We start from the raw sequence: 26879 nt of genomic DNA, 5'->3' as shown, positions 1-26879 counted from the left end.
TTGTTTTTCAAATACTCATACATTGGGGACTACTTTCTAAATCAACATATATGAAGGAATTCATCTACATAAACATGTTTGATGATTGAATAGTATCATTGTATGTGGAGAGTCTGTATATTATTTAACCAATCTTCTGTTTGGAAATATAGGTGGTTTCTGATGTTTTGTCATGATTAATGTAACTATTCTTTGATGGTATACACGAACTAACGAATATTTTTATGTGCTTGCTGGATCACCTCTTGCCACCCATAGAGTATTAAAGAGACCCAGTTGTCTTGCCTTTTGTAGGCAAACCTTGGACTTGGATATTGCTGATATCCTGGCTCCTCACATTTCCTCATTAAAAATGTGTTTGCTCTCTGATGTTTTCCTAATCCTCTTTTTCTTATTGTTCATAATTATTTGTTAACCGTGCTAAATTTTCACTTTTGAGGAGTTTTACAAATATGGCTATAAGCCATACTTAAGGGTCTTTCTTAGATAGTTCTGGCCTTAGTCATAGCTTCGTGTTTGAACATAAAGTCACAGAGTGCCCTGTGTCGTCGCTGCTCTCTCTGGAATCTGGTTGCTTTATGTAGCATGTGGGCCTGAGAAGACAGTTAGATTGTGTTTGCGCACATGGAAGGGTTGGCAGTGAGTGTTCTCTTCTAAGAGCCTCCCTGGGCCTTTCTTTTCTTTTGTTTCCTCATTGATAACGTTGATAACGTAAGCCTAAGCTCTCACACCCGGTCACGAACCAAAGATCCCGAATCGGTTGATCCAGATAATCTGGTGGATCTTCAAAAACATAGATGTATTTGAGGCCAGTAGCTTCTGATAAATCACCTTCCTTATAAGATGATGATGATGGTGGTGGTCGTGAGGATGAAGCAGATGAAGGAACTGTCTGGGTTTTGTATTAAGCCCGCACTTCCCTCCTTCCCACCCTGAGGTCATCACACCTCATCCTTCTTCCCTTCACTTCTAGGTACTTTTCAGTTCAGAAAAAGAAATAAATGACATTAGAGTTCTTTACTAGCTTTTTAAATACTTTGAGGTAAATAACAGATGTTTTAAAGGCATTAAATTCACAACAAAAAAGGTTAAAATACCTAGGAAGTAATAAAATAAAAAAATATGTGAGACCCACATGAAGACAGCTTTGAAACACTACAGAAGGTCACAGAAGAAGATTTGAACAAACAGACAGACATACCAAGTTCTTGCGTAGCAAGACTGTACAGTGTAAAGATAGCTACCAATACTTTCTCCATTAACTTGTAAATTTAACATGAATCCCCAACAACTGGCATTATTTTGTTTTGTTTTTTAAACAAGATAAGAAGATTTTGAACTTAATGTGTATAACAACCAAAAATAGCCAAGAAAACATGGTTAACGAAAGAAGCAAGGAGAGGGGAATGGATTTTCCAGACATAAAACATATATTACAAAGCCTTCATCATTAGGAGAGATGAACACATGGGCCAGAAGTGGGCCCAGATGTTTGTGAGATTTGATGTGTGATGAAGGTCTAAGTGCAGATCATTGGGAAAAGATGGATTATTTAATAATGTGGTTGAGACATTGGGAGAAAATGAAGAGTTGGGTCTATACCTTAAACCATACACTATGATGGATTCCAAGTGGATCAAAGATTTTCAAATGAGACCATCAAAATATGAGAAGAAAATATGAAGAGAGTTTATTTATTTTTGGGAGAGAAAGAGACAGACAAAATCCAAAGCAAGCTCCAGGCTTTGAGCTGTCAGCACAGAGCTCAGTGCAGGGTTTGAACTCATAAACTGCGAGATCATAACCTGAGCCAAAGTTGAATGCTTAACCGACTGAGCCACCCAAGTGTCCCATGGAATTTCTAATTATATAGAATTAAAACTGTTTTGATCAAAGTAAAGCTCTCATTTAAGATTTCTGGAATGGATTCATTGCTTACAACAAGATTCTTTCCCGCAGTGTTCCACTTTCTCTGTTTTTGCTGACCTAACAGTTTCCCTCTTATGAGTCACTAAACTAGAAAAACAGTATATTTTTCTTGAATGGATAGAATTTTAGTAAAAGAATATTTTCCTTCTGTGTCATTGATTAATAATGTGAAGCTGTGTGGGTGCGTGCGTGCGTGCGTGTGTGTGTGTGTGTGTGTGTGTGTGTGTAACATTACAGGACCTTTGTTGGTTGAGAGGCTTGCTAACTTCTATTAAGGAAGGAGTAGGGAATAAATGAAAAAGAGGGAAGGAAAAGGCATTTTATGATACTTAAGGTTTAATAATATGACAATAGATACCTTGTTTGTTTAAAGAAAAAAGCATGCTGTTTTGATGGATAAAATTAAACATTTCTATTAGTTTAATCTCTCTGTGTCTCTCTTTGTTCTCCATATAAAGAGACAGCATAGGGGCACCTAGGTGGCTCAGTTGATTAAGTATATGACTCTTGATTTCTGTTCAGGTCATTATCTCACAGTTCTTGATTTTGTCTTTTGGGTTTTTTTTTAATGTTTTTTATTTATTTTTGAGAGACAGAGAGAGACAGCCCAAGCAGGGGAGGATCAGAGAGAGAGGGAGCTACAGAATCTGAAGCAGGCTCCAGGACCCCGACTGGGGCTCAAACCCACAAACCATGAGATCATGACTTGAGCCAAAGCTGGACGCTTAACTGACTGAGCCACCCAGGCACCCCTCACAGTTCTTGATTTTGAACCCTGCGTCTGGGCTCTACACTGACAGCGTGCTGGGAGCCTGTTTGGAATTCTTCCTCTGTCCCTCCTCCATGTGAGCACCGCGCATGCTCATTCTCTCTCTCAAAATAAATTAATTTAAAAAAAAGAGAGAGCCAGACAGCATACTACTACTGTTAATACTCCTGTATTTTCAGAGAATGATGTTTTTCTACAAATACCAGTTTCCCAGCATGCCATAGTGGAAAAAGGTTGGGTTTGGAGCTAGACAAAACTGGATTCAAATTTCAGTTTAATAACTGGTTACCCTTGTGGTCATGGACAAGTCGCATAGCTCCTCCATATTTTCATTTATGTAAATACCTTTTACATATTTGCATAAATACAAATATTTACACCTGCCTTGCGGGGCTCCTCTGAAGGAGTATGAAATCCTCTAGCATGGTGCCTGGCCGTATGGGTGATGAGTGATGACAGCATTCTGGGCAGGCTGGCCTTCCCCCATGCTCCCCCAGGCCCCTGTGCACACCACTGTCAGAGCACTTAGCACCTCTGGGTGCCTGTTTATTTGTCTCCTGGGACAGACTGCTTATTTAATCTCACCTCCAACACTTAGGACACTGTCAGGCATGTTAAGTGAATAAAATAATTCAAATTCTTAAATTTCATTTTGATACTTTAGAATATAAATATTTTTAAATGCCTTGTTAAGTATGACATAATATGAAATACGTTGTATAATTTAACAATGACATAGCCATTAGACCTAGGTATGTTTCATCTTCTGGGGACCCTGAGTCCAGTTAAGACAAATCACCACTAGATGGGGTTCTTACCCACTCTGGCTCGTTTCTCTGCTGCTTTTGATCATCTTTCCCCTGGTCCTGTTGCTTGCTACCACAGGGACTGTGAAAGTTGGAACAGGATTTTAACACCCAGGCCAGTGGAACAACACTGTGTTAGGTTCCCAGAAGGTGTTTGGCTCTTTCTTCAGGGTCTATTCAAATTCTTTACAGCAGAATCTGTGATTTCTTCCTCATGCAGTGGTGAGAGAAGGACTGGGATAATCCCCTTGATTTCAGTTCTCTGCCTCAGTTTTGCTCTCCCTAGAACTTTGGGTCTCCGAGTCCTCAGCCTACCTGGGATTCTGCAAGATAGGTTCCTCCTGCATTTCTGTCCAGCTATTTCCAGGCCAGAAATTTGCTCTGAATCAGTTCCTGGTGTGCTGAGTTACTGACTTCCCCTCAGCTCCTCAGAGCTGTAGCATGCCACACCTCCGTACACATATTCCCGATTTCTCTGTGCATGCCCAAACTCAAAACTGTGTAAGAAGCCTTGCCCTAATCATCAGCTTCTTCTGCCCTCCTTTATCCATTATCACCTCACTGTCTATTTTTTTGTCTTCCAGAAATTGGTTGAACATTTCTTCTGATGGCTTTCTCCCATTTATTCATGTACATTGTGAGTTTATACACTTATAAATTGGGCTCTCTGAAGGGAAGAAAGATACATGCCAAGGTCAAGTGTCTCCTTTTTTCTTTTTGTTTTTAGGGAATTTTATTTTAAAAAAATTTTAATGAAGGATGGTTGACACACAATGTTTTTCATCAGTCTCAGCATACAACATAGTGACTCCGTAGCTGTGCGTTATGCTATGTTCACACGTGTAGCTGCCCTCCGTCATACAACGCTAGTGTGATGTCATTGGCTATATTCTGTCTGCTGGACTTTACATCCCTGTGGCTTACTCATTGCATAACTGGAAGCCTGTATCTCCCACTCCCTTTTACCTATTTTGCCCATCTCTACTACCCGCCCCCCCCCACAAGCCCCTTCCCCTCTGGCAACTTTAAATTAAAATCAGATTTTAAAAAAAAATTTAGCTTTATTGGGGCACCTGGGTGGCTTAGTTGGCTTAGTTCAACTCAGGTCATGATCCCATGGTTTGTGGGTTCGAGCCCTGTGTCAGGCTATGTGCTGACAGCTCAGAGCTTGGGGCCTGTTTCAGATTCCTGTGTCTCCCTCTCTCTGCTCCTCCCCCACCCTCATTCTGTCTCTCGTTCTCTCTCTCAAAAATAATTAAACATTAAAAGAATAAAAAATTTAGCTCTTTTAAGATGTAATTGATTTATGACAAACAGTACATTTTTTTATTGAGAGAATTTGGTAAGTTTTGACATGTGTATTCATTTGTAGAACCATCACTACAGTCAAGGTAGTTACTGTATGTACCTATGAAGAAACTAAGGCTTGGAGAAGCCTAGAAGGTCAGATTGTAATCTAGGTCTATCTGATGTCAAGGTCCACACTCTAGGCTTTGAAGCGTGAATACTAACTAGAAAAACAACTACTATTTCTCATTTGTGTGGGGAAAGCACACAATTTCTGAATCTAGCTATTCATTTCTTTAATAGGAGTTGTGCTAAATCAATGTCTTTTAAGTTTCTGTTCTTTATCCATATTTCTTATGCGGAAATGGTAAACCTCTGTTCAAATACAAGTTTTTTTAATTAAATGAAACTGCACCATTCTTTTTTATTTTCACAGTGGAGCCACATGAGACATTAAAATCACATATATATATATATTTTTTTTTTCTTTTCACAGGAAAGTATTTAAGGAGCTTGTGGAGTAATATGAATCAGAGTAATATAGGATCTGCAAGAAGTCCCTCAAGATAGCTGGTAAGACATAGGAATTTCTGTTTTTTTCAACACTGTATTGTATAATTATCTTACAGTTATTCTGACTATAAACTTTCTAGCCTGGCTTATACTTGGGGCATCTGGGTGGCTCAGTCGGTTGAGTGTCCGACTTCAGCTCAGGTCATAACCTCATGGTTCGTGGGTTCAAGCCCACATCAGACTCTGTGCTGACAGCTCAGAGCCTGGAGCCTGCTTCCAACTCTGTGTCTTCCCCTCTCTCTCTGCCCCTCCCCTGTTTGTGCGTGCTCTCTCTCTCTCTGCCTCTCAAAAATAATAAGTAAACATTAAAAAAAGGCTTTCTAGCCTTGTGCTTATAAGAGATATTTGTCAGTCTCTTATTAGCATGTGATTTTTAAGTGTATTAACAGTGGAAGCTGTAATAGTCACCTAAAGCTTAACTGTATTCTTCACCTCTGCCAGAAAATGCCAATTTTAAATAGATACAGATAATGATGTCGATGTAGCCCTATAGCTATATCTACCTATCTGTTTATCTATCTGGAGAACTGTCTTTATATTCCCTAGATATTATCAACAATGACTAGAAGTATCATGGTCCAAAGTATATAAAATACCTCTAACACATCTATATAGATGCATATCATTTACATAGCAAGTGTATGTAATGTTTTTATGCAAAATTGAAATCGAATTTGACTACTCTTTAGTCATGAAAATTTGTTTTCTATTTCTCCATTCTTAGGAAAAGAAGAATTTCTAGACTCCTCATCAAGATCTTCATTTACACAGTGGTTAAATCCAAGGCTCCTGTGGTAAAATCATGAATAAAAATACATCTGCTGTGGTATCATCCAGTCTACTTGAAAAGTAATTTTTAAATTAAATTTAATATGTTTTGAGCTACATAGTTTGAAATATGCAGAATATTAATGAACTTTTGGTTGAAAATTTTATAGAACCAGCTGGTCTAAGGTAGCAGTAATTAAGAAAGTTGATCAATAATCACCTTCCAATGTAAACCAATGTATGGAATAGATCCTGCATTCTTTTTTATAATTCTTCATAGAAATTGCTTTTTAAAAAATTTGATCTGATTTTTTGAGTATCTAAGTTATTTTATGATTTAAGTATAAAAATAACATAATGCAAGATTAACTTTTGCTGAGTAACAAGCCACCAAAAGTGCCTTGAAACAACAAGCATTTATTTTTTCTCATAATTTGGTGGGTTGGCTGGGCGGTTGTTCTGGTATGTACCGGATAGTGTAGGATGGCCTCATTCACATTTCTGGGGCCTCATCAGCAAAGTCTGGATGACTCTCTCTCTCTCTCTCTCTCTCTCATTCTCCTGGTCTCATTCTCCAGGAGCTCAGCTCGGGCTTTTTCACACGGTGGAGGAATGGTTCCCAGCAACAAGCCCGAGTGTTCTTCAGATGTCGTTTCCCTTACACTTGCTGGTGTATCGTTGGCTGAAGCAGTTCAGATTGCCAAGTCCAAATTCAAGGGGTATAGACAGACTTTACTTTTTAATGGAAGGAACAGTAAAGTCACATTCCAGTGGGCATACAGACAGTGATGGGAAGAACTTGTGGTCATTTTGCAAGCCTGTAACACACACGGAACAAGTTGTTCTTGTCCTTCATTCGCTCTGTGCCCTCTTTCTTCCTATAGATAACCATTTTTATTTTGGGCTCGTTTTCAGTGCTTTTTGGATAAGCAAATAATATACATATAAATATATACACATGTTATATATACATATATGTATGTGTATGTATGTATGTATGTATCTATCTATATAGTCATTTTTTTCCTTAAAGCTATTATTCATAGTAAACATGTGCACATTAGCCCTTCAGCTCAGGTTCACATGTCTTCCCTAGAGAAGGGTGTCAGGCTGGTTAAACTCAGGATGTCTTTCATTGACACCACCTCCTGAGAGCACTGGAAAGCTCCAGTCTCCAGGGGTCACAAGCCAGGCTCATCTGTGTGGTATGCAAAGAATTCCATGCACAGAGCTTTATGCTCTGGTACTGAACAGTTTTATTTTATGTAACAGCACAGAGTTTTGTCCAACTACTTAAGGCAAAATCAAGCCCCTGGGAAAGAATAATATAACTGAGGCAAGATGACCCCAGCATCCAGGCTCCACCTCCCAGATTCCACTTGCCAGAATATTCTTGACAAAAAGGTAGCATGTTATATATACACTCTTTGATCTTGCCTTTTTTTTTTTAAACCTAAAATTACATTCTGGGATCACTTCATATCAGTCTATAAATGTCTTCCTTGTACCTTCTGTAACTGTGTAGTATTCTGTCCTGTCAATGTAACATAGTTTATTCAGCCAGCACCTTATTGATAGACATCCATTATTTGCAGTTTTTGAAGATTACAGATTTTGCCAAAATAAATAACCTAGTATACCCGTCATTTTGTATTTTTTGCCAGAGTATCTTTGGGATAGATTCCTAGATGTGGGATTTCTAGATCAGAGGGTAAATTTAGAGTTTACCAGATTTCCCTCATTAGGAGTTATGCCATTTTGCATTCCCATCAACAATGTACAAAAGTACCTCTTTTTCCACAGCCATGTCCTCGGAGTAGATTGTCAAAGGTTTAGGTTGTATGTTGATCTGATAGGTGAGTAGCAGTATCTCTGCCTAGTTTTAACTTGTAATTCTCTGTGATTAAAGTGGAGCAGCAGAACTATTTCTAATAGCTAAAACAAAACAAAACAAAAAAAGGAAATAATATAAATTCCTAACATAAGGGAGTTTTCACATAAGGTCCTGGCAGGTAAATGCTGTATGAAATATAGAAGTTCTGCTGACCATTAGAAAAAGAAGGATCTTTTGCTGAAGCAATAATATATGGTGGAGATTATGTGTGTCCCCATTGAAGGAAATTTGCACTTGGAGGGTTTAAGAGGTTACAGGAGGTACCTAATGAGGTACCTTAATTCCCTCTCCCCCTCCTCTCTCTCATTTCTAAGCTTCATTCCTTTATGCTCTTACAACCTAACATTCCATCGAGAGTGGGCTGAGCTTCTGAAATCTGTATGAAGCATTGCGGACCGAGTCCTTCCTGCCTCTTTTTCTAGCTAATTGACCGTTGCCCTAGTAACCAGAGGGGCCAGCCAACACCAGAGCTTAATTCCGTATAATGGGACCCTGAACAGTGTCCTGTGTAGAGAGCAAACTATTCAAAAGCAGGGAGGCTCATAAGGTTTTTGTGGGGTTTTATTTTGTATTTTCATTTTTTTCATTCTGTCTTTTTTATTATTTAACTTTTGAATACATGATTTCTTAAAGATACAATTAGAATTTCTGTGGCAGAAGCTAAGAAAGCTTTTTCTAAAAGCTATAATCATATGTAAGATATGAGGCAACTTTTTTTTAATGTTTTATTTATTTTTAAGAGAGAGATAGACAGACAGAGCGAGTAGGGGAGGGTCAGAGAGAGAGGGAGACACAGAATCCGAAGCAGGCTCCAGGCTCTGAGCTGTCCGCACAGAGCCCGACGCGGGGCTCGAACCCACTAACCATGAGATCATGACCTGAGCTGAAGCCGGACGCATAACCGACTGAGCCACCCAGGCGCCCCTTAAAGCAACTTTTTAAATACCAGTTTCAGTTTTTTGATATGTGTGAAGATAGCGCCAGTATTTATCACTGGCTTTAATACTACCTGAAGCATATCTTATACTACATTTTGTCTCTGGATTAATACATACTAGGTTTCATTGCTGTTCTCCAGCTTTCTAACCTTAGCCCACCAAGTTCACCTTCCCAGATTTTGGTGCATTTAGAAAAAATGAGGGTAATAATCTTAGGAGTTGTATGAATACCAAGTTGAATGGCATAATATATGTATATTGCTTAGTACAACCCCAGTACATCACATGTAAACAGGAAGCCCTAAGCCTTATTTCAAACTGTGTTCAAGCCCTCTTTGACCAGTATGAGTCTCCACTCTGACTGGAATGTTCAGAAACACAATTTGAGGGTATACCTTTTGTAAAATTCTTTTGACATTTCCTTCTTTTCTTTTAAACACATTTTTTAAAATATGTATTTATTTTTGAGAGAGGGAGAGAGAGAGCGGGACAGTGAGAGCAGAGTAGGGGCAGAGAGACAGGGAGACACAGAATCTGAAGCAGGCTCCAGGCTCCAAGTTGTCAGCCCAGGGCTTGATGCGGGGCCTCAAACTCATGAACTGCAAGATCATGACCTGAGCTAAAGTTGGACGCCCAACTGACTAAGCCACCCAGGTGCCCCTCCTTCTTTTATGAATGAGCATGTGCTTTCCATCAGAAAATACTCTTCTGAAATTGAATATATAACTTTTCTTTTTGTGATTCAAATGGAGGTCATATTTAGTTTGCTTTAAATGGCCACAAACATATCTTTCAAAAAGTCACTCACCTAACTCAATAAAACCTTTAATTTTGGGATTGATCCCTCTGTGTAGTCTAAGAAGCCAGCTACAGGTAAATCTGTTCAATTACCTTTACTAAATCTTTAAATTTATTTAAATTATATGTTGATGGGCTTTTTCTTCATTCTACATGGAGAAACAAGCATTATTGCTGTAATTTCTTCTATGATTTGATTGTTTTTATAGAAAAAATAAATAGGGGTGCCTGGGTGGCTCAGTCGGTCGGGCGTCTGGCTTCGGCTCAGGTCATGATCTCACAGTTTGTGGGTTTGAGCCCCGTGTCGAGCTCTGTGCTGACAACTCAGAGCCTGGAGCCTGCTTCGGATTCTGTGTCTCCTTCTCTCTGACCCTCCCCTGCTCGCACTGTCGCTCTCTGTCTCTCAAAAAGAAATTTAAAAAAACATTAAAAAATTAAAAAAAAAAAGAAAAAATAAATAATACAGATAACAGAATTCATTTGTTTTCTATCATCATACTTTTCTAAATGTACTGAGTATTTGGGGTTACCTAGATCTAAGAATTTGATTTAACAAGTAGTTTGAAGAAAAAGTGGTATAGATCTCTAGGCTAACCTGTGAGTGTTAATTTACTTTATCTTAGGGACCCTGCCTTTCAGATGATTACAGTTACCAAGGAAACAGGCCTTGGTCTGAAGATCCTTGGAGGAATTAACCGGAATGAAGGTCCCTTGGTATATATTCAGGAAATCATTCCTGGAGGAGACTGTTATAAGGTAAAATTAAAATAAAAATAACACTTTACCAAAAAAACCAAAACCACTAGTGGTGAGGTTTGTTTTCCTACTGTATCAGTAAATTTTTAGTATTAATTGAATGTCCACAGTGACTATCAGTGAAAAATCTTATAAGAACTGGAGGATAGGCCTTTAAAGGATTTTTAACCTAACAAATTAATTAGAAGTAAATGTGAAATAAATCAGAAAATAACAGATTTCAGACTTAAAAAAATTTTTTTTAATGTTTTTTATTTATTTTTGAGAGAGAGAGCGTGAGCAGGGGAGGGTCAGAGAGAGAAGGAGACACAGAATCTGAAGCAGGCTCCAGGCTCTGAACTAGCTGTCAGCACAGAGCCCGATGTGGGGCTCGAACCCATGAACTGTGAGATCATGACCTGAGCCGAAGCCAGATGCTCAACTGACTGAGCAACCCCGGCACCCCAATGTTTATTTATTTTTGAAAGAGAGAGAGAGAGAGAGACAGAGTGCGAGCGGGGAAGGGACAGAGAGAGAAGGGAGACATTGAATCTGAAGCAGGCTCCAGGCTCTGAGCTGTCAGCACAGAGCCCAACATGGGGCTCCAATTCACAAATGGTGAGATCATGACCTGAGCTGAAATCAGACACTTAACTGTCTGAGCAACCCACGTGCCCCCAGATTTCAGACTCTTAACTAAAGGTTATATATTTTTAATTATGTGCTACATAACACTTATCCAATTTCTGGTTGTGAGAAATTGTATTTGAAGACACATTCTCTCTCCACTGCTCTGAGTTTAGAGTAAGTCAGATCACTGAAATTGGAACTACACTCATTTAGCCTCCCCTCAATGCAAAATATACAAACTCAGCGTATAAAATCTGCTCATTTCTGAATTTGCAATAGTTCCTCTTGAGTTTGTTAATTATATTACTCATTAGTTGCCCATTTGAGAAATTAGATTTAGACATAAGGCCAGAAAATATCTTTTTTTTTTTTTTTTTAACGAAATAGCCTTACTCCCCTCTTGGTTATAAGAAATATATAAATCATGATTTTCTTTTTGCTCTGGATGCTAGGAAGCTCAGATCCAAATTTGAAGTATAATATCAGCAACTTAGTTAACAAACTAGTTACTATATTTCCATTTTCATTTCTCCTGAATTTTATTTCCCATTTCTGTTTTACTAATGTGATTTTTCCGTCTTTAGTTGAAAACTGCCTCCAGTCCTTTTCAGAGAGATATAGGATATAAAGAATTTAATAAAACGATTGTATTAACATCTAGCTATAGAGCACGAGAAAGGATCCTTTTAACATTAAGCTTATTCATATTGTTCTTTTAGTTGTTTTGGTTCAATAAATTGTCCTATCCTTACCTCCACCCTCATCCCAAACACTTGTTTAGCAAGCAGTTTATCTAGGCAACTGGATTTTTTTTTTTCACTTGTTAGGAAAAAAATTAGTTTCACCAATAACTTCCAAAATAATAGGAATGATTTCAATTGTTTCAAGCTTGTTGAGATAATAGGAAACACCATGTTGTAAGTGTTATAGAATAAATTTAGGATATATAGTAATAATATAGACTTTTAGATATTGAATTTAAATTAACCAAATAAAAGTATACATAAATACTAAAGTTTAACAAATTCAAACGAAAAGTGAAATTAGTCTTATAAGGATTGAGATGTTGATGACTACTTTAGTTGAGGGACATGTTTGTGTGTGTGTGTGTGTGTGTGTGTGTGTGTGTGTTCACTGTAGCCAAGTTATTTCTTAGACCACACTTCATACAATGCAGTAATAGACCATGGTATCTAACAAGTGATAAAAATTTGCTGTTCTGATAAGCATCAGTTTGTGCTTTTTTATTCCCATGAAACATATTTGTAATTAAAAATAATAAATTGATAGCCTGCTGAGTGACACTTCATCTGCTATCAGTGGTAGCAGACTGAGAAATTACATACTTTCTCTTGTTGGCTTTTCTTAGAATTTCATTGTTTGGAAGGCTATCAAAGAGTAGTCATTTAATGGACTATATTCTATATTTACCACTAGAGAGCAGCCCAGAGTTATTAATGTTCCTGGACAATATCTGGTCAAGTACAAAGGAAGAAAACAGCCAAAACAGAGAAAGGTGGAGACAGATAGGACTAAGTATGCTTGCAATGCTTACACTTATTTTTGTGTACTTCCTTGAGATGGAGGGCACATGCATATTTATTCTGCAAATACAAATTGATGCAATTTTATTTTATTCTTTTGATGTTTATTCTTTTGAGTGAGAGAGAGAGAGAGAGAGAGACAGAGACAGAGTGTGAGTGGGGGAGGGGCAGAGAGAGAGGGAGACACAGAATCTAAAGCAGGCTCCAGGCTCTGAGCTGTCAGCACAGAGTCCAATGTAGGGCTCCAACTCCCAGACCGCGAGATCAGGACCTGAGCCAAAGTCAGACACTTAACGACTGAGCCACCCAAGTGCCCCAATGCAATTTTACTTTTAAATGTTTTTTATTAATAATAGCATCTACTGTGTTCTAAATGCTGTTAGGCATGTTAATAAATTTCTAATTTGTGCAAAAGTTATGCATAATAGATGTATCCATACAATAGGGAACATAGGCTCATAAGATTATCCTTATTAAGTTGCTAAACTGAGCAACTTAATATTTTTAAATACATATGACTGCTTTCACTTGCTCTAATTATAATATTCTGTTGTTTAGAACTACAATATAGGTAGTCCCCAAGCTTATAGATGGATTATATTACATTTATATTCCCAAACTTCATATGCTACAGGGATATTGAAACTCAGAAGAAATCTTCTTTAATTAATCATGATTAGCTGCCTGAACTCCACCCTCACTCCTTACACATGCACAAATATTTTCTACTGGCAAATACAAAATACAGTACTGGTTCAGTAACCAAAATACTTTGTTTCTTTGAAAAACATATTCAAACTTGGGGCATCTTGATAGTTCTTTTAGTTGCAATAGAAGGGAAGATTCTCCCAGCTCAAAGTGTTAGAGACAGCCTATAGGATGAGAATAGATGTACTAGGTACTTAGTTAAGGAAATATGAGAAGTCCAAGGCCCTTTTCACCCCACTAGCCAGTTGCATATCAGTCTGGAGTCCTTAGTGTTCAATCTTAGACCTTTTTCTGGCTGTGATACTCCTTTGAGCTTCATACTCACATATCCAATTGCTTGGAGAGCATTTCCACTCTGATCCCCTTAAGGCATCTCAAACTCACTGCATTTGAAGCAAGACTCATGATGTTCACACCACACCCTCATCTGCCCATCTCTTCCCAAAGAGAGCTTCTTCCTCTGTTCCCAAACTTGGTGAATGACACCTTCCAATTGTACAAACTTAGAAAACCTAACAACATCCTAACTACTTCCTCTCCCTGAACATTCATACTCAGTTTTATCAGCACATGCTGTTGACTTTTTTACTCTCTAAACACCATCAGTCTTCTTGATTGCCACCACTGTCACACAGCTTTTAATCAGGTCTCACAATAGCTTTGTCTGCTCTTATGCACCCTGCCTGCTTCCTCCCCAGCCTATCTTGCTAATATTCAGTTGCCTGTATAATGTGACTTCTTCCCTATCCTTCTCTGCCCTACACTTTCCATCTTTATGCTTCCAGAGTGGTATTTTTTCAGTTCCTAGAAGTTCTTTTTCATATGCTGGCTGTACCCTCTGACTCGGAACACACCCAGGCTGCTGCCTCCATGACTTCCACATATCTATTCAAAGACTGATTCCTAAGGAATGTGTTCTCTGTGCGCTCCGATTTAGACCGGTTTAGGCCGGGTCTGTTTCCTCTATATTCTCCGAGATCCTGTTTCCTTTATATCACCTATCTCAGTTTGTAAACATATCCATATCTGTACTTGTTTTATCAGCTCTGTCTGAACCCTAAGACAGTGTGTTTCTTAGGTGGAAGGATTCTGTCTTATTTTATCCACAATAATATCCTTGTCCCCAGTGGGATGCCTGGCACATACTAATTGGTCCATTAATATTTATGAATGAATGATCCTGAAGTCATTTTGTCATGTTTCTGAGAATTCCTAATCTGCCTGTTCCCCATGCCCCTGCCACCATCTGGCTCCTTACCAAGACCCCCTCTTCCCTTGTCCTTTGTGTTATATTCTGGACACAGACTTTTTTTGAAGTTTTCACATGTTTTTTTTTTTTTCTTTATTTTTCTGCTAATAGTGTAAGGAAAGCAGGCAGTGGTCAAAAGCTTTTCTTCCAACCTGATACTACATTTCATATTTCATTTCACTGATTCTAAGACCTACATTAAGGCAGATACATACAAGCTCTATGAGATGAGTCTTACAATCAATTTCATAGTGTAATGGCAGCATTTTCTTCTCTTAGTGCTATGTAAAATAGTGGTCCTCTTACAGTCAATGCCATCTTAAATTTGATAAATTTAGGCCTTTTTTTTTTTAGTCAAATTTTGTAGTTGTGAAGATAGCGATCACACAGATTTAGATACTAATGGTTAGTCATTGTTCACGGAGGATCGAAATAGGACATATTTATCTTTTAGAGGAACTTTGTTTTCAGATTCTGCTGAGCCTAACTGTGGAACTCGGACCAACGCCTCTGGACGACACAGTGTCAAGAAACCAGTCCCATCGATGGGAGCTAAAGAAGTAGCAGCCCAAGAGGGTTCACTGTACAAGCCACTCTCTTTTCTCCTTTGCTATTATTATTACTGTCTGGGCCACTTTAAGTTCCTTAGACTGTTTTCTGGCCCTGATTAATTTATTGTGGGCTTATTCTGTACCTGGCTGGGGAAAACAACCAGGAAAAGGACATGGTTCTGGCCAACTGAAAAAAATCAGGGCTACTAGTTTGGAAGTTGCTGGATTAATGTGCACTAATGGGAGAGAAAAAGCTATGTAGACAAATAGGAACAGTACAAATTAAGTGTAATTACTGAGATAAGTGAAAGTGCTTTTGGAGAGAAAGGAACAATGAAGCAATTCCTGGCAACTGGGGCAAATTTACCCCAGAGCAAATGTTTGTACTTGGCGGTGAAGTTTAAGTGCCAGTTCATCAGGTGGAGAAGTGGTGGGGTAGGTGGTGTGAAGAACATTTTCCGAGACTAGAATGAAGAATTTATATGCTGAGGAGGAAAGTGGATGGTAAGGCTGGAGACAGTAGATTGTAGGTGGTCTGTTGTGCTGGGTCTGAGATTTAAGGAGTTTCAGCTTTTCCTACCGTGGGCGGCCATTAAAAGTTCTTAATTTGAGAAGTAACAGGATTAAATTTGCTATCAACGTGAAAATTACAGCAGGCATGGAATTCTGATTCAACTCACCTTTAACACCTACGATGTGCTAGAATTTCATGTATATTACTTAATTACTAATAGCAGCCTTGTGTGATAGGTATTTATCTCCACTTTACAGCTAAGAAAATGGAATCTCATAGAGATTAGGCAACTTGCCTACATTCACATTAATAACTGGCAGTAAAAGAAGATGACAGTTTCTGAAAGTCATGGGAAAAGAACCGGAAGTCTTGCAGGAGCATTCCTTAGTATTTAGGAACCATGAGTTAGTTAAATCAGAGTCAGGCTTCTGATAACATGGTAACAGGTTATTTAGAAAACTGTATAATGGTCATTATAAATGAACAGTGCTGGTAATTCTTAACAGAAGCGTTTAAATGGCCAGGGATATGTTATTACTTTCAACATCTTTGTAAATGTCATTGCAAAAGGACGCAGACCCTGAAGGTGGGCATGTGACAGTGGTTGGCGTTTTGCCTGGCGCCTTGTGCAGTTGCTCAGGAACTGCTGAGTCAGAACCCAGACAGTGTGGAAGAGGCCTAGCACGTCCCCGAAGTTAGTATCTTCACATATACGTTAATCCAACTGGGGCAAGATTCACTGGGTTTGAATGCCAGACTTTTACAGAAATAGCTGTGTTTTAGTTTGCAGGTTCTGACTTTTAAACAGGTTCAGAAATTCACATGATCAGCTAAGACCTTATTCTAGGAGGCAAAGAAGAAAAAAAAAACACCGCTGTAAATACTTTTTAGAAAGGAAAAAAATATATACACACCAAAAGCCACAGTTAGAAGGCATTATTCTTCCGCCCTTCTCTAACTCTTGTCCTGCTGGAAAATGCTACCTCAGTACCTGAGTATGCTTTAATATAAGATACATTAAATTGTGTTCATGAGAGCTTTTTCTTCTGTACTCTAATACTGTACGGTCTGAGAGGGAAATGTGGAAGATAGTGGGTCAGCTGAAGCCCTATTGCCTTTTTTTTTTAATGTTTGTTTGTTTTTGAGAGAGAATGTGTGAGCACACTAACGGGAGGGACAGAAGGAGAGGGGGACAGAGGATCTGAAGCAGCCCCTGTGCTGACAGCAGAGAGCCCAATGCAGGTCTTCAGCTCACGAACCATGAGATCATGACCTGAGCTGAAAGCAGACACTTAACAGACTGAGCTGCCCAGGCGCCCCTGCCTACCTGTTTTCGGTAGCCTTTTTCTCTGCAACGCTGACAGCCAGCTGCAGTCTATCTAAGACGTGGATACAGGAGCTCCCTCGTACCATTTTGAATTCAGGTCTATGTTTCTTGTGGATGAACTCTTGTGCCCCAACCAACCCCTTGCCCTCTCTCACTCTCTTTCTTCCTGTCTCTCTCTCTAATTGTTCATGAACATCTAGCTAGCAAGTTGTAGAGCTCAAATTAGCAAGTCAGGTCTCTGTGTCTGCCAAACCTCACGCTCTTTCCTCTTCTGTCCACTGTGTCTGGCAGCCGCTGCCCAAATGGAAGAATTGCCATCTGATAGTATGTACTGTCTTTCACCCTGATTCTAAAAAGTCCTTTTTCTTCCCCCTAGTTGGTGTCCTTTAATTTTTTTTAATGTTTATTTATTTTTGAGAGAGAGACAGAGACAGAGCACAAGCAGGGAAGGGGCAGAGAAAGAAGGAGACAGAATCCGAAGCAGGCTCCAGGCTCTGAGCTGTCAGCACAGAGCCCAACATTGGGCTTGAACCCATGAACCTGAGCTGAAGTAGGATGCTTAACCAACTGAGCCACCCATGCGCCCCTCCTTGTTAGTGTCCTAAAGCTTCGCTCCAGTGAAACAGGGCTTTCTTCATTTTCCCCTTTTCTCTCCTTAAACTGTTGCCAGGCTTTGTGATACAAGTCAATAGTAGTATAGCGATCAATTTCTTGTTGTAGTCTACCTTATTAAACTGATTCCAATAAAGAGCTATTTTGTGGACTCCAAATGGTCTAGAGCTGGATTTAATAATGACATTTATTTAATTTCACTTATTTATTAATTTATTTTAAAATCAGATTAAATATTTCTGTATTTCACCCTTACTTCCAATATCAGTGTTGGAATATAGAATCAGAATGTAATTCAGATCGTTAAACACATTGTTGGGGCAGATGTTAGGAGCTCTTTTTTATTTGGGGAGGATGGAGAATTTCTTTTCTTTTTTATGATGTGACATTTGACATATAAATGGAGCATAAAAATAGAATGAACACCTATGAATCTGCTTAGAGTTCACTTAGAGTTACTTAGACTTAAGAAGTAGAAGATTTTAGGTATCACTCACGTTCTGTGTCTGTTCCCTGATCATATTCTCCACTTCCTCCTGGAAATAGCACGCTAGAATTTTATTTACTCTCCCTCATTATTCTCATCTTTTTGTCTATGGCAGAAGGGTTGTTTTTCTTGTTTGTTACTATTTCATCTTAACGCTGAGTAGATATGTGTCCTAAAATGAAAATTTAGCAAATTAAATTACAGGCTAATGTACATAAATGTCTACGTATGTCTGGATAGAGTAGATTTAAATGCATATGAAACCAAACTCTGTAGTAAGGTTTGGGCCCAGGCAACTACAGAACTGTTTCTAAAAGCTTATTTAAAAAGCTCTTTTCATTTTCCTGACTCCATAGGATCCTTCCGTTAGGTGCTTTGCTTCATCTTTTCCAGCGTTACTATTGTGTTTTACTCCTCATACATTTGTCAATAGAAGAGGGGGGAAATGACTTGTCAATATAGCACTTGTGTTGTGTTCTCTGACTTTGCTAGTTATATTTATAAAGTCAAAAATTTCAAATTTTATGGATTTTAAAATCAAATTTCTTTTTTCGGTTTAATTTTTTGAATAATGTTCAGAATTTAGAAGAGTTGTCAAGTCATGCATTTAGGTTATAGTGTCTTTTACATAGTATTTGAAATAACATGTCCAGAAAATTTTTTGACAAATTTTTTATTTATTTTTCCTACGTACTTAGTATTCAGTGTAAGAGGTAGCACCAAGTATCTTTTATCTTTTTAAATTTTTTTTAATGTTTTTTTTTCTGAGAAAGAGAGACAGAGTGTGAGCAAGGGAGGAACGGAAAGAGAGGGAAACACAGAATCTGAAGCAGGCTCCAGGTTCTGAGCTGTCGGCCCAGAGCCCGATATGGGGCTTAAACTTACATACTGGGAGATCATGACCCAAGCCAAAGTCAGATGCTCAACTAACTGAGCCCCCCAGATGCCCCACTAAGTATCTTTAAAATAATAAAAATAGCTATTGTTATTTAGTAGTGAACTAGCCATCAGTTATCATTATTATAAATAATGAAGTTCAGATCCAAGATCAGTTATCCAAGGAATATATCTTAGATGAGACTTTGAAGGGAGCTATTTCCTTGAATTTGTGGAACTTACTTAAATGCCATTCGGGTGAAAATCTAGCTTTTTTAACAATATAAGCTTCTTCCCTCATTACAAAAGTATTACTTTCTGTCTTTGAGAATGATGATTACAACATGTCTTAGGAGCTGAAAATGAAGAGAGCTTATTCTTCTTTTCCAGTTTGAATTAAGGAAAAAGACAGGTAAAGAGAGAAACTTGCCCAACAAATCCATTAAATCTTGTAATCAGTAGGCTCTGTCTTTTCCAGTTAGGCTAGTTATAGCCAGAGCTGGGTCTCAGCAGACAATGCAAGGCAGCCGGTTAGAAGTGGTCATCATTCGTGGGACATGAGTAAAGCCGTGTGTACAGCCAGTTAGACCTGTGGCACAGGAGTTACCACAGATCCAGTGAAGAGCTGAAATATGGGTAGGATCAACTTAATAAGGATCCTTGACTCAATTTTTAAAATTCTTACTGGGGAGGGGCACCTGGGTGGCTCAGTTGGCTAAGCATCATTATCTCACAGTTCATGGGTTTGAGGCCCTCATCGGGCTCTGTGCTGACAGCTCAGAGCCTGAAGCCTGTTTGGGATTCTGTATTTCCCTCTCTCTGTCTCTGCCCCTCCCCTACTCATGCTCTGTCTCTCACTCTCAAAACTAAATAAACATTAAAGAAAAAAAATTTAAATCTTACTGTGGAATGAATCTTACCAATTTGGTGGGATGAAAGATGCAGAAATGCTCAGGAACTAAAGTGAATGGGTCTTGTACTCTGAAATATTCTAGAATTATTTCACTTACTTTATCACAGAATCAGAGCTGTATCTGTCTCATGCATAGTACCAAGCTTTTAAAACAGATCTTCTCCTGGTGTGCCAGGCTATGTCTTCATCTAGAAATACATATATTCTTGTATGTCTTCAGGACTCCTTAGTGTGCGAATTTAGCCTGCGTATGCACAGACCATTCCATTCCATCCACATGTAGGCAAACCAGGCTTTAGTCAAAACTTTTTGCTATTGAGCTTCTTTGTCTAATATGTTTTTTTCCACTCTTTTTTAAAGAGACTGTTCATGGGGCGCCTGGGTGGCTCAGTCGGTTAAGCCTCCGACTTCGGCTCAGGTCAGATCTCACGTTCGTGGGTTCGAGCCCCAAGTCAGGCTCTGTGCTGACAGCCAGCTCAGAGCCTGGAGCCTGCTTCCGGTTCTGTGTCTCCTTCTCTCTCTGCCCCTCCCCCTCTCATGCTCTGTCTCTCTCTGTATCAAAAATAAATAAAACATTTAAAAAAAAAAGAGACTGTTCACTAAAATTTTTCTTTGGTTTAGTTGCATCAGTTAGTTTGGCTTTTTTTTTTTTGTTTAAGCCATCAGTATTAGTTTCTTTATATATGTATTACTCTTTTTGTTAGGATGGACGTTTGAAGCCAGGAGATCAACTTGTCTCAATAAACAGGGAATCCATGATTGGTGTATCCTTTGAGGAAGCAAAAAGCATAATTACCAGAGCCAAGTTGAGGTAACTATCCTATCCATAAAATTGAATGAGGTTTTTAGCATGTCTTCTCAAAAATAGTAATTTAAGAGATTTGAATAGTTTAGACCTTAAAATAGGATACTTTTATAATATTTGAAACATTATCTTAAAATTCTATTGTACCATACCCATCACATAGCCATAAAGTTACTTCTTTTTAATGCTAGGTCAGAATCTGCTTGGGAGATAGCGTTCATAAGACAAAAATCGGATGGCAGTCATCTGGAAAATCCATCTTGTACATCCCTTTTACAAACTTCAGGAGAGCATGGACCACAAGCTCCAACATTTAGCCTTCTTCCTTCTCCCCCTGAAATACTAATTCCAAAGACGCCATCTACTCCCCAAACTACAGATCACATTTTATCTTCTTTTAAGAGAAATCAGGTAATCTTACATCTCTCTGAGTATTTATGTACCCTGTAAATCCTCTCTATATTTTTATGTTTGTTATGTACATATAGAATTATAAGTTTGGCAATGCACTTTGTTAACATTTTGGTATTTACCTGAAAGAGCTCTTCTTTATTTCTGTTTAAGAATTTTATGCTGTGCCATGTCAATAATACAATTTTTCAAGTCAGTGTGTCTTTTGTCCAGAAAGTTATGATCAGGGACAGTCTTGCAAAGATATGATTAGAAAGCACTCAAAACTGTGTTAGGCATGTGATATTTATTTTCAGAAAGTCTTTAATATGGTTTATTATTATTCCTATTTTCTGCTTGACCGAACACTGGCAGTCTTCCTTTTTGTTCCTTAGCTTTTTCTCCTTCTCAGTGAGACTAGTCCTGATTACCCAGTGTAGGTAGATGTGGTTCCCTCACGTGTGAATGCTGAAACCTAGCTCACCCCAGTAGAACCACACAGAAGGGGGAGTTTCTACATCAAAATTGACAGTTACTAATTGCCACAGTGCCCTAACAAATCGATGTTAAAACAAACAGAGCATACAGTGTTAAAATCCATGTTAGCTATAGAACAAAATAGGAAACTCAGGGAGGCCTTCAGTCAATAGATAAAGTCCGTCAAAGGTAATTTCAGTTCCAAGTACCTGCTAATAAGATTCAGAGTGTAAGATCATCTGTCAGCCTCTGATACTTTTTTATTTAGGGTTATAATACCTTTCCAAAGATAAGGTACATGGCCTTATATTTTGTTGTTCTTGGACAGGATAGAGCTAAAAGTAGTTGTTACCTTCGATTCTGAAATGCTTTTTTGAAGATAAATATACCAAAATTTTAGGGATTTCATATTTTTGGACCACAGCTTTAATCTCATAAACCATTCTTTTTATGTTAACATGAACTTGTAGTCTGGTCTTTGACCTACTTTAGAAAATGACATTTTATATTCTTCCTTTTCTTTCATAGATAAAAACTGGATACAAGAAAACAGAACAGACTCCAATTACTTCTTCAGAAAACAGCCTTACGGATATGTCTAATACAGGTAAATGCACCTTTAATTCCTCTTTACTGTTATTTCTTTCAATTACTCTTTCTCAATGAGGAGTACAGAATGTGACTTAATAGACTTTAAAGAAGGGTGCATTATGCCTTTTCTCCTTCAATGAATAAAGAGCAAAATGAATGTATTGTGCAGTGGCCCTTGTTAGATTATGACTTTTATTAGAAATCTTCCTTAACAAAGAGTTGAAATTTTAAGATACATTATCATAACAGTGTCTGTGAGGCTGTAATAATCAGTGGACTGTTGAAACCAAATAATGTAAATTCGTCTTTAAATCAAGACTAGGCTACGTTGTCCTTTTAGTGAAATACTGGTGAGGTTTATTAAATGCACCTTTAAGACCTTTTATAGATTGGAGCATAGCTTAAGAAAAGAAGTATGTTTTTTTAAGAAGAGATTATTATAGATGTAAGTTAGAAAGAACATCAGTATTATGAATTGAATATTATTACTTATAATTACCATGAAATGATTTACTGACTTTTCAAAACAATACAGTACTAATTGTGTAACCTACCCATAAAAAAAAGAATTTTTATCAAACTGTAAAGTATCTATTAGTGGCTCAGATATCAAGAAAAAAGACTTCCCTTTAAATTATCTCCAAAAATTAAGTACCACAAAAATAAAAAAAACATGCGTATAGAAAGGAAAAGTTAATTACATATATTTAAATTATAATGCAAATTGTTGCCTGTATACTTTAATTTTTAATCTGGATCAGAATTGCAAAGTAGGGACAAGTTGGTATAAATTACATAGTATCATAGTCCACTTGGGCTGCTGTAACAAACTACCACAGACGGGCGGCTTATAAACAACAGACCTTTATTTCTAACAGTTCCCGGGGCTGGAAGTCCAGGGTCACGGTGTTGGCAGGGCCTGGTAAAAGCCTTTCCATTATGTCCTCCTGTGGTGGAGGGGCCAGAAGACCTGTGGGATCTCCTTTATAAAAACACCCATCCCATCCATGACTCCGCCCCCCCGTGACCTAAGGCCCCATCTCCTATACCTTCATCTTTGAGGGTTAGGATTTCAACATATGAATATGGGGAGACATTCAGCCCACAGCACATAGGCACCACACTTAACAGGCATTTATAGTGCATTCCACAGTGGTTTCCTCTGGTTTGGAGCCATGTTTACCAGTGGGTCAGTCACAGTCTTTAGCCATAAATGATATGCCCTTTTACTGAGTGGAATTTGTTGACTCTTAGAAACATTTTTAGTATCATCCCCTTAACATAATTAATTTCCAGTCTCTGGGTGTATTGTTTTTTTCTCATGTGAGAAAAAAAAAGATAAACGTAAAAAACAAATGATGGTGAGGATACATTTATATAGCATGCTTTTAATTTTGAAAGTAATTGAGAGGCACCTGGGTGACTCAGTCGGTTAAGGGTCCAACTTTGGCTCAGGTCATGATCTCACGGTTCGTGGGTTCGAGCCCCGCGTCAGGCTCTGTGCTGACAGCTCAGAGCTTGGAGCCTGCTTCAGATTCTGTGTCTCCCTCTCTCTCTTGCCTTCCCCACTCACACTGTCTCTTTCTCTCTCAAAAATAAAATAAACATCACAAAAAATAAATAAATAAATAAATAAATAAATAAATAAAGTAATTGAACTACTCAATGCCTCTCTTAGTCTTTTTATAATTCAGGAAGCATTTACTGAGTATGTCATATGTAGAAAACATAGTTCAATAGGAATTATGAATGAATTAGGATATTTTCCATGAGCTATTTAACAGTCTATTGTGAAATAAAACACAGAGTTAAAAAAAAACTTCATTATTCAGATTAGAACATATATACGTATGTGTCTATTTTATTGAATAACTACTGTTTGCGGTATTCTTTGTTAACTAGAGCAGGATGTGAGTGGTCTTCCTGCTCAGAGGAACATACTGTCTTGTCACAGTGTAAAGACATGAAGAAAGGGGACTGAGGAAAGTGGTCTGAGTGTGGCGTAGGGAAGGCACAGGCTCTGAATGCAAACATGTCAGTGTAGAGGTTCATATCTTTGCTCCTAAGTTATCAGCGGTGTAACTTTGAAATAGCCGCCTCCTAGGTCTTTATGAGTCGATACTCATGTGTGAAATCACGCACATCAGGCATTTAGTGCTGTAATTGGTACATAGTATATGCTCAGTAAATTTTGCTGTTATTAATATTACAGAACCCACAGACTAGGGGGTAGCTCAGATAATATTCCAGGGCATGTTTTTAGAGCAGAAGCAAAAGCTCCCATCCTTTAATTCAATTCTGCACCCTCCTCTCGCCCCCAAAACTAGTACATAATAATTTGTCACAACATATGCAGAAATTTCTTAGCAAAAATCAGACATCATCCAGATCCTGAAAGAATGGTAAACATCACTTGGTGGATGAAGGAGATCATCCTATGTGAAGGAAGTACCATGGGCTATAGTAAAGGGCTAAGGAGGGGCCGGATGTCAGATGGCCCTAGGAGGCAGATCTGATTAGAGCAGAGGGATCCCAGAGCAATGAATAAAGTGAAGTAAATTTACATCAGTGACTAAAGTAGACAATACCATATTTTGTAATAGAAAAATAAAAATTCATTTGAGTGAGTAAGCTGTATGAGAAGTAAATATTAAAATGCAATTAAAACAACAGTTTTCTAGGGTAGAATTAGATTTTTATTTTTACATAAATGTCATAGACCAGAAGTTTCTGTTGGGGGGGGGGGACCAAAATCAACTCTAAATTATCTCTAGGTAACATCCATGTTGTGACTTGTCCCTTATAAGCACTTAATTATAGATTGTTCCCAAATTAGACCTTTAACTGTCACATCTACACTCCTTTGGCCAGCTGGTATTTATTCAAAACATGTAAACAAGTTTTAATGTTAACTTCAACAAAAATTAAACTTAATTGAGACAAATCTACCTCTGTTCCCCTCTCGAAATTATTCCAAAGTGTAAAACTGGTTAGAATTTAAAAAATATACATAATTGGCAAATATGTTTTTAACACATAATCTATTATATAAATTTATTTCAGAACCCACAGCCATTTACTATTGCCGTAAGGTAACAAACACGGTCTTATAATGGGCTGAAAGCATACTAAAGACATTCCTTAAAAGAATTAGTAAAGAATGATTGCATGGAGAAATATCATTACTTCAACTACTGTAATGGGAAACCATAATCCTCCCACACTAAGGTTTTATAACTAAAACAATATAGTGAAAGGCAAAAATATCCATAGAGCGTTCACGGTATAAACCAAATGGTTTTGATCTTGTCCTCTTAAACATTCTCTTTCTTCTTCTAAAAAGAGGAATAGAAGAGAAGATCCAAGAGAATAATAAGCCATCCTTTGAAAATCCTCACTTCCCTAGAGAGGAGCAAATCAAGAGCTTGAGGCCGGAATTGAGAGATGTCACCGGCAAATGGGAAACGCTGTCTGTCCCTGAGGCTTTTCAGGTCAAGCTATTCTGAATTACCAAGACTTGCCAGACTTATGCACAGATCCTCCTAAGGTTTTGACTCAGAGGTACAGGGTTAGGAGACGGTCGTCTGAAAGAAAGTGAGATTTTGTTAAACCATGATTGCGTATTGTTAAATGATGGGAGGGGTTAGTGCAATTTTACATTAAATCTCCTGTTTAAATATGTTTCTTTGTTAATATTAACAATATTCTATAGTGCTCATAGTATTTTCCTGTGATTTTTTATTTTACCTTTACAATTCCTGTAAGGTGGACTCTTTTATTCTATTTTACAGATGAGAAAACTTGATAAAAGATACTGAGAACATTTATGAATAATGGCTTTGGGGGCCCAGGGTGGCTCAGTCAGTTGAGTGGCTGACTCTTGATTTCAGCTCAGGTGATGATCTCATGGTTCGTGAGACTGAGCTGCACTGACACCATGGGGCCTGCTTGGGATTCTCTCTTCCTCTCTCGCTCTCTGCCCCTCCCCCAGTCACGCTCGCCGCTCTCTCTTTCACACTCTAAACTAACAAAAACAACAAAACCTAAAAAAAAAAAAAAAAAAAAAGAAGAATGGCTCCGGGAGTCACAAGAGACTAGAAACCTGACAGGGTCACCTATTAGCTCTGTGATCATAGGCTAGTTTCTTTACCTTTTTGGGCCTTGATCTCTTCATCTTTTCCATGGGAATAATAACATGTCTGCCATTGTGGTTATAGTAAATCTTGATGAGCTTATCTACATGAAGCACTTAATGCACTGCCTAGCTAAAAGTAAGCACAAATAGGAGCTGATCTAGTTGTTTCCACTACTACACATAGCAAATTTTTATCCTTAGAGGTAGGAAAATGTAGGTAATAATGAGGGCCTTAGTGTGTCGGGTACTTTGTATGCTTTCTCTCCCTCCCATCCCCCAGCTCTTCCACACATTTACCCTTGAACTGAGTAATTCGCTCCCAGAATTAAGATTATTGGTCTGAACACTTCTCCAAAGAGGACATCCAAATGGCTTACAGACACATAAAACGATGCTCAACATCACTCATCATCAGGGAAACACAAATCAAAACCACACTGAGATACCACCTCACACCAGTCAGAGTGGCTAAAATGAACAAAGCAAAAGACTACAGTTGTTGGAGAGGGTGTGGAGAGATGGGCACCCTCTTACACTGTTGGTGGCAATGTAAACTGGTGCAGCCGCTCTGGA

At 38.2% G+C, this 26879-nt stretch overlaps 1 protein-coding gene across 5 annotated transcripts in view; it reads left to right on the top strand.

Moving 5' to 3' along the window:
- Positions 1–26879, top strand: part of STXBP4 (syntaxin binding protein 4) — a 167827-nt gene that overhangs the window by 5760 nt on the left and 135188 nt on the right. For 2 of the 5 annotated variants that reach the window (XR_003904414.1, XM_029927363.1), the window contains exons 2-7: positions 5288–5364; positions 6089–6213; positions 10386–10518; positions 20613–20719; positions 20905–21124; positions 22109–22187. Coding sequence is in view for 4 of the 5 variants with exons in the window: in XM_029927363.1 (XP_029783223.1) it covers positions 6167–6213; positions 10386–10518; positions 20613–20719; positions 20905–21124; positions 22109–22187 (586 nt within the window). In the remaining variant the exon portion in view is untranslated. Of the gene's footprint in view, positions 1–5287; positions 5365–6088; positions 6214–10385; positions 10519–15099; positions 15212–20612; positions 20720–20904; positions 21125–22108; positions 22188–26879 lie in introns of those variants that run through there. The other 3 variants (XM_029927364.1, XM_029927365.1, XM_029927366.1) reach the window with 3 other exon arrangements.

This window comes from Suricata suricatta, chromosome 17 (assembly GCF_006229205.1).
Source record: "Suricata suricatta isolate VVHF042 chromosome 17, meerkat_22Aug2017_6uvM2_HiC, whole genome shotgun sequence".
Taxonomy (NCBI): domain Eukaryota; kingdom Metazoa; phylum Chordata; class Mammalia; order Carnivora; family Herpestidae; genus Suricata; species Suricata suricatta.
Note: the sequence above shows the minus strand (reverse complement) of the source record. Positions and strands in the feature narration are given on the sequence as shown.